This window comes from Trachurus japonicus, chromosome 15, assembly GCF_045865225.1.
Source record: "Trachurus japonicus isolate A0001 chromosome 15, Traja_1.0".
Classification (NCBI taxonomy): domain Eukaryota; kingdom Metazoa; phylum Chordata; class Actinopteri; order Carangiformes; family Carangidae; genus Trachurus; species Trachurus japonicus.
Window position 1 is genome coordinate 23,076,675 of NC_140921.1, and position 11,242 is coordinate 23,087,916.

Sequence of the window (11,242 nt, forward strand, 5' to 3'; positions counted from 1 at the left end):
TCTGCTGGTGCTGAAAGTTTTCATATAATTTGTCCTGTATTTTGATTTTGTTATCTGCAAAACTAATGACATTCACAACTTCCTTTACCGTGGTATCTGTCATACATGTCAGCATGCTAACATGCTACTTGTGAAAAGGGGAAAACTTATAAGGCATAGATAGAAGGTAGGGATAGCTAAGTGGACACGCTGCTGTTAGCTTTCAGCCATCGTGGCTGGAGAAACTTGGTCAAATGCAATAATTTGTATTTTTGGCAAAAAGTTCTCGCAACTGAGATAGTACTTTATGACAAAATATGTTTTATTTATCAGGGAAGGTATGCATCTATCTATTGTTTCTAACTTGTGTCTGTGCTTTTGTGGTGTTGCTAAGGAGAGATTAGGAAGAGGAAAGAAAACAAAGGAAAGAGGAAGTGCAGCATCTGTGGAATCCATTTCTGGATGCATCATTTGACACAAAGGCAGAGGAAGTCTTAGCAGTTCTCAAGGAGGTGAGATCAGGCTTTAGAGATGATGAAGGTGGAATTAAGCGGCTGCTAATTTAGTACACTTACAAATGAGCGCGGCATTGCACTTGGACTGGACGGATGGCTAACACATAGTCCATAAATTTATAAAGGACGTGTGATAGAGCTGAGATTATGACATTCTGTAATCATAAAACTAGAGAAAATCCTGTTATTTCATTTTAGAATCATTTTATATTTAATCTGACATAATTTTACATTCAGAGTGAGTGAGATTACATACTTATCAGTAGAAGAAAGACATGCTGCTCTATATTTGTCACTTGGAGAGGCCATGACAAATTCCACAGATGAATGTATTCCTACAACATTTTGTGTCTCCAAGAGATACTCTACACACCTTTCAGTCCCCCTGCCGCTGGGCTAGATGGCAGTGATCACAATACAGTCTTGTTAGAAGAGGCTGGGGCTGTCCAGTCAGAAATCGTCACCTTGCTGGTGAAGAAAGGAGCCAGCATAAACACACAGGTGAGGAAAAACACAGCAGTAAAAACAACAGGCACACAGCAACATGAAGATGTAAATCGGCCCCCGGCTGTGTCTTAGGACCTCTTAGATGGGCACCTCTGCTTTAACCTGTATTTCAGGCCATGCTAGGACAGTGCACACTTTGCTGCAACTTCAAGTTGAACCAAGTTGACACAGTGAGTATGCTCAGTCAGAAGTAGGTGTTTCAGTTTTGACTGCCCTCTTCCTCGTCAACAGTGTTTATGTATTTACTGTGTTTGTTCTGTGTAGTTGTGGAAAAGATTTGTATCAGAAGTGCAGAACATTTGTGCTTATTAAATCCTCTTTGGATGCACTTTGGCTTTCTGTTCTATGCAAACAGGTATGCATTTACATACAAGCTTACGTTCACCTGCGTGCACTTGCATGTGTGTGAGCAATTATATTAGCTCAAGTGCTTGTGTGATTGTGTGTGTAATGACACGCGGTAAATGGCAGGTTGAAACAGGTGTGGCAGTTTTTTTTTTACATAGTATAGAATGAAAAAATGTAAGTAAATCAAAAGAGATACAGAACCAGTTCTGGCCTTATCCAACCTCTTGCCAGTTGAAGTAATGAAAGAAAAAGAAAATTTGCATAAGCTATAGAGAGCAAACTGACGTCTTTAATTACACCATGACTGCTGCCTGATCGTAGAAAAACAGGTAACAGCAACTGTGATTTACATTTTAGAAGAGTTTTCAGGCTCACATCAACTTGCCTAATGACTTTCCAGTTCTATTGTATTGTATCCTGGTGCACATCCTGCAGCTGCAGCACACTGGAATGTTCTGCATTGAGTCAGGGACACACATGACAGGAAAGACATCATATCCCCCCAATTTATCTTATATGCAAAGACACAACAATGGCTGTCACTTTCTCTCAGCCTTGAGAGAAGAAGTGGAGCGACTCCCACCGAAGTGAGATAGCAAACATCTGTGATCGATTATGACATAATCAATATAGTGGGTGGGGGATCTGCTTGACATTACAGTGATGTCACTGCACTCTGAACCCTGTGGTTCAGCTGCAGAAGGAGCCTTACGCACACAGTACATGAAACATGCTTGTCTGCACCACACCGTCTACATTTCATACTTCCAGTGACCTTTCAAGTTGTACCATTTACTTTTGTAGTTTATCTTTCCATCTGCCTGTGGTTAGTTTGTTCATGGCCCTGAAGACGCATTGGCAAACATTCAAAGAGCAGCACTATAACCTGCAGAACCAATGAACTGTGCCAAGTTTGCCGTCTGGGCAGTCAGGTGATGGCGCTTTGCACTTCTGTATAAAATATAGATTATTAAGAAACGCCCAGTTATTTTCTTTCTCAGATGAGATTTCCTGCTTCAACTGCTGCCCCTGAATGTGGTGGGATTAAGAGATCAAGAGGGATAACAGGTCAAAAGTATGATGTTATGATGTCACGAGAGAGTGAGCTTACACCTCAAGCTTCAAACACAAACACTGACATGAGCTTACTAAAGTTGACATAATATTTTACTCATCAGTTGCTGCATTTAGTATTTATGTAACTGTAGATTTTTTTTTTTCTGACCACAAATTCAGCTCCTAAAAATCTAACCATAGACTACTAACTCCACAGATAAAGAGGGATCATTAATCACTAAATTATATTCTCCATGGTATTCTGTAATACATACAATGAAATGTCAACAAGGATTTCTGTCTTTCATAAAATACACAACGTTTCAAGGAAAACCGGGGGATCATGTTTTAATTATAGACTATAGAGGAACTGAACTTTTGGTTTACCCTGGCTGTCATCGGGTTTTTATGTATTTATTATTCAGACGCTTAAGCATAGTATGCCCCTTTGTCAACTCTCCAAGTTCAGGTTGGACTGCATTGAGATGTTCTGCCTGAGAATGATATTTAAACAGCGCCACACCCTGGACAGCCTACTCACAGCATTTTATTCTGTTGAGATCACCCTGCCTGAGGCCACAGTTTAGGGAACCTTGCAACACAATTTTGGCAGCTTCTGTAACAGAGACAATAAGTACGGTGTTGATTTTTCATTAAAAAACTAACATCTTCATAAAATCTCTCTTGAACTGTTATATTTTTACAGATTATTTTTGGATTTTGGACCACCACAGCTCTGCTGATAAGAAAGATCCCCTCAAAAAGGCAATGGCTCTGTGAGGAATGCAGGCACAAGGGTTCTGGCCAACTATGCACACAGTTGAAGATTACAGTGAATCACTTACAAGTCAATGTGCAGCGGACAGCAGAACCAAAAAGCACTATATTTAGTCAGCCTACTCATGTTGACTTGCTCATGTGCTAGACCCTCCCACTATAGGTTAAATACTCAGGTTGGAATGCTGTGACTATAGATCAATCTGGACTTTGGATTTTGATTGTGTTAAAGTTAAACACTAAATTGTTCTCTAACTCACCATTGAAAGAGACAGTAAAACATTGATTATGCCTGAACAAAGATCAATTCTCTTTTATTTTTCATAGTTTAACTTGCCTGATAGACACTGTTGTTGACTCTAATTCTGACCTGTTGCTCTGCAGAACAAGACAAAGTTGTTCATTATTTTACAACAAGATTTATACACTTTTTTTGTAGTAGCCTAATAGGCCTACATAAAGCATAATAGAGAATATTTAAACAAATTAATTTACTGACTATCTGATTTCTTTTTAAATTAAAAGTGTGGTGGGGTGGGCTATAACAAAGTGCTTCTAGGCAATAGAACGTCTCTGGCTATAATGTGGACAGGGATTAATAAACTAATGATGAGGCACATTAAGTATTTCAGAACCAGAGACAGTAAAAAAGTCACAGACTGTAAATGCCATATATTCACCGGAGAAGAAGAGTGACGTCTTCCTACGTCAGGACGTTGACTCCGCCTCCACACTTCTCCGCGCGCTGTCATCAAAGATCGTGTATACTTGAGAAGATGAATCACCTCACAGTGAGAAAAAGTGTCTTTAAAAGAAACTTGTTTTTACATACGCCCACGCAGTGCACGAAATTACATGTATTAAGTTTTGGGGGGCACGTATATCGGGTCTTTAAAAAAGACAGCAGATAATGGAAAAGTTGAGTGAAGGAGAAACAATGAGTCTCACCGTACTCCGATGAGCCGAGGGAGTGACACCTCTTCATTTTCCTCTCTCCGGCCCCACTCATACACGCTGTGTCCTGTGTGATGCTAACTTAGCCTCAATGTACACACTTTTTTCCTGTAAGTGTTTGTGTGTTTAGGGCCAAAACCTTCAGTTGAACCACTCAGGCATTAGGCCAGCTGCACTGCGAACATGGCGGGTGTTATCCGGAGGCTCGACGAGACTGTTGTCAACCGTATAGCTGCAGGAGAAGTTATCCAGCGTCCTGCCAACGCCGTCAAAGAAATGATTGAAAACTGGTAACTGACCCACTTCATGATAAGGATACTTATTCCTAAATATTATATATTAATCTGCTGGCTTTGATAACCAGTAGTGAAACCGATGAAAGTGACGGTATATGAGAGGTGCCACCGTTGTTTACATCAGGACTGTGGCAAAGCAGCTTACCAACACCTGTAGCTTAGTAACAGTCCAGTGACGTCTGGCACTGACTATAAGGGACCTTACAGTGTGTCACAGTATACAGTACAGCTGAGTAACAAGTACATGTTGTGTTTTATTATATTACAGTCTGGATGCCAAGTCCACCAACATCCAGGTGACGGTGAAAGACGGCGGACTGAAGCTCCTTCAGATCCAGGACAACGGCACTGGCATTAGGGTGAGTGACAGGGGCGTGTGTGTGTAGGGTGGAGTTACATTGCATTTTATTAGAAACACCTGTACACCTAATTATCAGCAGCATCCTGCAGCTTCAGTCATGTTTACCTAAAGTATAACAAACAATGTGATCTCAGTCACTTTAGTTGTTGCATGATGGTGTCAAATGGGCTGGTTTTAGGTGACACAGTCAAAAACAAAAGCCACAGTCACAGATAACCACAATGTGGTCTGCTGCTGTAGCACATCCACCTCGAGGTTCCTTGTTTCAGTCATGAACAGCTGCTGTGGGCTTGAAGTTTCCCTAAAACTAGACATTGGAGAACTAGAAAACGTAGCCTGGTCGATTTGGCAGGATTATTGCTGACTGTGCCAACTTTGCCGTCTTTAACAACAGCATGAGACCATTGATCCAAACTGTCTTGTCGTGTCAACAGTCCAGGCTGCAGCTGCTAGCCTACTGCTGCTGGTTTATTGGTGCAGGAATGTTTCCTTGGCACACTTTGAGCCCATTAAAATTTTAGTGCCACAGCCTATCAAGTCAGAAGGCAAAAGTCATCTCATACTGGTTTCATGAACTTCACAACAAGTTGGGGTGGGGACTTCAGTGTCTGCGCAACTCACCAAAAGGAGACAGTAGAGATAGACAATGCTGAAGAACTGAGGATGTTTTCAGAGCAAGGTGAGGCTTTATGGTGTTCCTAGTGAAGTATCAGTTCAGTATTGTCTGGACTGTCCTCTGTCTATTAAAACAAACATGACTGAAACCCATAGAAACCCAAGCTCCCCCTAGTGTCTGATAAGGAGGGTAATCTTCACTTCACTGTTCATATAGTGTGTGTGTGTGTGTATACTGCTGACTCTGACTTGATTCTGACTCTGTTGATCCCTGCCTTCTTTACTAATACAGAGAGAGGACATGGAAATCGTCTGTGAGCGTTTTACCACCAGCAAACTCCAGACTTTTGAGGACCTGTCGGCCATTGCAACATATGGATTTAGAGGAGAGGTGAGCAGCGCTGCTAGCTCTGAGCCCTGAAGCAGCACCAGCCATCAATGCATTATTACTCATCCCATACATTTTTGTTTTACATCATATTTATTGTCTGTTCCTGGTTCCAGGCTCTTGCCAGTATAAGCCATGTTGCACACGTGACCATAACGACTAAAACAGCTGATGCCAAATGCGCCTACAGGTGTGGTAACATTTCAAATCATGGCTTACCAACTGTGAAGGCAGAGGTTATGGTAATGGATTATGGATCTATTCTTTTCTATCATACAGAGCCAACTACAGTGATGGGAAACTGAAAGGTCCCCCCAAGCCATGTGCTGGCAACCAAGGAACACAGATACTTGTGAGTTGATTGAACTCTACACCTCTAACAGAGTGAAGGTCGTGGATGCTCAGACACCTCCAATAGTTAGCTTTCACCCTCTGCAGGTGGAGGACCTCTTCTATAATGTGTCGACCAGGAGGAAAGCTTTAAAGAGCCCCAGTGATGAGTACTCCAGGATCGTAGAAGCGGTCAGCAGGTCTGTTTTTTATCCCTTCTGTGACTTCTGCTGGTCTATTATATCATAGTGTTTGGATTTCGTCTTGTATATTCAATATTACCCTGCTGTTTTTAAGGTACGCCATACACAATTCAGGGAAAAGTTTTTCAGTCAAAAAGGTGAGATTTGCTCTTTTTTCTTCTTTGATTGGTCAGAGGATTTCTCCTGTTTTTTCTTTGCTCAAAAGACAATTATCAAAGGCGTGTTTCCACTGCTCTTCTTTTCCCTTTCCAGCAAGGAGAGACTGTAGCAGATGTGAGGACTCTACCCAACGCAACTGTGGTGGATAACATTCGAGCTGTGTTTGGCAATGCAGTCAGCAGGTACTAATAATCAACCAGGAAAGAAAGGAAAACCTGCTTTGATGCTCTCTGCATGTGGCGTGTTATCGTCTCAACATTGGCTGCTCTGCACTATGTCCCCAGGGAGCTGATTGAAGTTGGCTGTGAGGATCAGAAACTCGCTTACAAGATGAAAGGCTACATCTCAAACGCTAACTACTCGGTCAAGAAATGCATCCTGGTCCTCTTCATCAACCGTACGTTTTGCAGAAAAGTCTCTGGAAATGGGGCATCCGGTAAAGGTAGTTCAATCTTGGTAGTGTCTGGTTGAATAGAGATTGTGATGTTTGTGTTCTCAGATCGTCTGGTGGAGTCGAGTGCTTTGAAGAAAGCGATCGAGACAGTTTACGCTGCATACCTTCCCAAGAATACACACCCTTTTCTTTACCTCAGGTAACAGAATGTGTGTTTGTTTTTTTTAACAGATTCTATCACGGTTAAATCAACTTTGTCATTCACTGTTGCTGTCTGATCACTGCAGCTTAGAGATCGCCTCGCAGAATGTAGACGTGAACGTTCACCCAACAAAACACGAGGTGCACTTCTTGCATGAAGACAGCGTCATTGAGAGTGTTCAGAAGCACATCGAGAGCAAACTGCTGGGCTCCAACTCTTCACGCACATATTTCACCCAGGTATGCTAAGATCTCCGTGTTTTATTATTGCAACACTTGTTTGGTTTTTTTTGCTAAATATCCACTCTTCCCAGAATTCTTCTGTCAGATTAGCAGGGTTTTCTTTTCTTTGTAGATAAGAAAAAGGAGGTGTGAGAGTGTATTAGGACATATTGGCTGTGTGTTTGTTTGTGCAGACGTTGTTGCCAGGGCTCTCAGCCTCGGGTGGTGCTGAGGTCAAGTCCTCCAGCGCTGCAGCTGACTCTTCAGAGCGAGTCTACGCACATCAGATGGTGAGGACCGACAGTCGCACTCAGAAGCTGGATGCCTTCCTCAAGCCGAAAGAGAAGCCGCCTCCCGACCCCGCGCCAGCTGGGGCCGGCTGCAGGGAGGCCGCGACCACGCCCGCCCAGTCCCACAGCGTAGAGATGGACGAGTCGGACGATGCCGACATGCTGGAGGCCGTGGCTCAGCAAGAGGCAGAGCCGTCAGAACACGAGGAAGTCACTGTCACGAGTGCTTCTGACGCTCCGAGGTTAGCAACTTCTTTTCAAAAGGCCACACATAAGTTGAAGTGTTCAGAAGAGGATTAGAGACTCTGAGTCAGAGCCAACATGCGTAATTTAGATACGTTTTTTTTTTTTCATGCAAGTCAGATCAGGATTGGTCTTGATGGATGATTGATTCTGTGTGACTAGCAGCAAATGAGTTATGAATGAGAGCAGGAAGAGGAGTGTAAAGGTAAATGAATCATGCCTCATGAGTTAGTCATCACTTCCTGTCAGATTTCAGGTACATGAAGTGATTGTTCTTTGACTCATTTTTAAAGCTCCTCAGTATTATTTGTGATTATTGAGACACATAGAAACGAACAACAACCTCACACACTCACATTCACACGTTACGCAACGCATTTTGGAGTCATCAATCCACCTACAGTAGTGTGCATGTCCTTTGACTGTGGGAGGAGGGTGGAAAACCCACAGGCACAGGGAGAACATGCAAACTCGGAAAGGCCAAGGAATCGAAACAAAAACCTTCATGCTGTGAGCTGACAGTGTTAATAGTTGTAGTTGTAGGAATGCTGTTATTAACTTTTTGAAAAGTGTTATAGAACATATAAACCTACTTGTATTATCAGCCTATCACATAAACAAACAGTGCTTCTGACTCTGTATATGACACATGACAAACTGTCAGTCTTTTATGGATTTCCAGTCTTTTAAAGTCCCACTCCCGCGACCCTTTTCGGCCATTTTAAAACCAGCTCATTAGCCATGCACATTAGCAATGTACCTCTGGGGGGTGGGCGGAGACTGCGCTGCTCTGCACCCGCCCAGCCACCTCCTCGCACCCCACCCCCCCGCTTGCTGACAGCTGGACATTGTACAATTACAGATTCAGCGCGTTTAGCGTAAAACTCCACACTGGGATTCGATCCCAGACTGGAACATAGTCCTTGCTCATGGTGCAAGCTGCTCTACCAGGTGAGCTATACCTATTATACCTAGACAGCTACACCGAGCTGTGAAGGCTTTCACCTCTGAGCCAGATGCAGAGCGGGGCGGGAGCTTGTAGCACTAGTGCCCTCCCCTGGAGCTGTGACACCCTCAACTCCAGTCTTCCTGAAACTGCCAGTTCGCGTCTGCCATTGGTTCACAGCAGTTTGAAGGCAGAAAAACTCTGAAATGCAATTTTGCACTTCCTTCTCTGCTGATAAGTGCTCTAACACAAGAAAAATGCCACAGGAACATGTGAAAAGCTCAGAAAACACGATTTTCACGGGAGTGGGTCTTTAAGAGAAACAAAGGCTGATGTCACTCTGTGTCTGCTGGATGTGTAAATCACAGCTTAGAAAATAATCTCATGTTATGGTCATGTCATCAGAAAGTGGATTCCCTCTGCCCCCATGTGGCCAAAAAAATATTTCATCCAACAGCAAGACACAAATCTGTCACTCATGAAGAGTGTGAAAATGTGTAAAAGTCTTTACAGCCTGTTAAGTTTTCCCATTTTAAGACGGTGTGAGTTATGTGTGACAGAAATATGTGTGTGTGTGTGTTACTGTGAGCCAGGAAGCGCTCGAGAAAAGAGCAACAGGAGGGTAATGAAAACGAAGGAGGAGAAGACCTGACGGCTGCAGCCACGCCCAAGAGACGAGCCATTAAACTCAACAGCATCAAAGAGCTGAGAACTGAGATCACTGACAACACACACAAAGGTAAACAAGACGACCATCGTCTATTTCAGATGAACATCAACAGTACAATGATCTAATTATTCTTGGCGACACAATTTCTCTCTCATGAATACGCAAATACTTTTCTTCCAGGTCTTCAAGAAATGCTGCAGAACCACTCGTTCGTGGGCTGCGTCAACCCCCAGTGGAGTCTGATCCAGCATCACACCAAACTGTACCTGCTCAACACAACCAAACTCAGGTCAGACTCAGGACACACATGGCTCCTCCCCTGTGTTTCAGGCCGATTCTTAATATTTCATTTCTTTCTCTTTGGTTCCAGCCAGGAGCTTTTCTACCAAATACTCATCTACGACTTTGGTAACTTTGGTGTACTGAGACTTTCTGTGAGTAAAATCGAGATTTTGAGTAAGTAGAAGTTGTGCTTTTGTGCAGTTTGTGTGATTTTAATGATTGTGTGTGTTCAGACTCCTGCTCCGCTCTATGACCTGGCCATGTTGGCTCTGGACAGTGAGGAGAGCGGCTGGACAGAAGAGGACGGACCCAAAGAAGGCCTCGCTCAGTACATAGTGGACTTCCTGAAGAAGAAAACTGAGATGCTGGAGGACTATTTCTCCATGGAGATAGACCAGGTAAAGCTCTGACCTCATACCTGCGACAACCCTACCCAATGCCCGTCTCTTCACAGTAGGCCATGTTATAAAAATGAGCTCTGTGCACCGTAGGAAGGAAACCTGACGGGACTGCCGCTACTGCTCGACAAGTACGTTCCTACCATGGAGGGTCTCCCCATGTTCATCCTGCGTCTGGCCACTGAGGTGAATGAAGTCTCTCTGCATTCATGACAACAGTCTGGGAACACAAGCTGTATGTGTAAAGTTTCCTTGGTGGTGTTGTGCAGGTGAACTGGGACAGCGAGACGGAGTGCTTCAGAGACTTCAGTAAGGAGTGCAGCATGTTCTACTCCATCAGGAAGCAGTACATCCTGGAGGCTGAGCCGGGAGAGGAGCAGGTGTCGTATTGAACGCGTTTTAACAGTTTCTGCTTTTTCTTCTGCTGAAAACAAAAACAAAATAACTATTTGCCATGGTTTCAGGGTGGGGAGGCAGACTCGTGGCGGTGGAAAGTGGAGCACATTTTCTTCAAAGCTTTCCGATCCCTCTTCAGTCCTCCAAAGGTCTTCAGCGAGGATGGCACGGTGCTGCAGATCGCCAACTTGCCTGATCTCTACAAAGTGTTTGAGAGGTGCTGAAACTGATCATCAGATCAGATCCGACCAAAAAAAAAAATCAACCCTACGTGCTGCTCTTTTTATACTGGATGTAACATTTGTGCTGTAAATAAATATTCACTGAGACAAAAATCCAGATGTTTATTTTTATGTGTGGACCAAATACCGCGATGTATAAAAGGATCTGTTCTCTCACAGGAAACCCTTGAGCTGAATGGCCTATTTAAAAGTGCCAAGCCTTCACATGGTTTTCTAAAAGTAAGACTTGGGACACACAGCCAGGAAAAATAGAACTGACACATAACTGAGTCCCATAACGATACTGCAAATGTGCCAGCACACAAGCTTAACTTATTACTTCTACAGCTCCCCTGCCACTCAGACATGTGTGCAGTGAGTGGGGATCAGAGCTCAGTGTGAAATCAAGTAAAACCTTCACTCCCGAATACTTTATGAATAATTACAGGTTTATAGCAAGCGTTGGAAAACTATTTTTCATGATTTATGCT

At 43.4% G+C, this 11,242-nt stretch overlaps 1 protein-coding gene across 1 annotated transcript; it reads left to right on the top strand.

Annotated features, from left to right (window-relative positions):
• Positions 1-4,187: 4,187 nt before the first annotated feature.
• On the top strand, positions 4,188-10,865 carry mlh1 (mutL homolog 1, colon cancer, nonpolyposis type 2 (E. coli)). Its single transcript, XM_085800579.1, has 19 exons — positions 4,188-4,426; positions 4,701-4,791; positions 5,701-5,799; positions 5,913-5,986; positions 6,076-6,148; positions 6,235-6,326; positions 6,424-6,466; positions 6,582-6,670; positions 6,773-6,885; positions 6,988-7,081; positions 7,170-7,323; positions 7,500-7,837; positions 9,378-9,523; positions 9,635-9,743; positions 9,825-9,888; positions 9,970-10,134; positions 10,228-10,320; positions 10,404-10,514; positions 10,599-10,865. The coding sequence occupies exons 1-19, from the start codon at positions 4,320-4,322 to the stop codon at positions 10,752-10,754; spliced, it is 2,211 nt and encodes a 736-aa protein (XP_085656705.1). The 5' UTR covers positions 4,188-4,319; the 3' UTR covers positions 10,755-10,865.
• Positions 10,866-11,242: the final 377 nt, after the last annotated feature.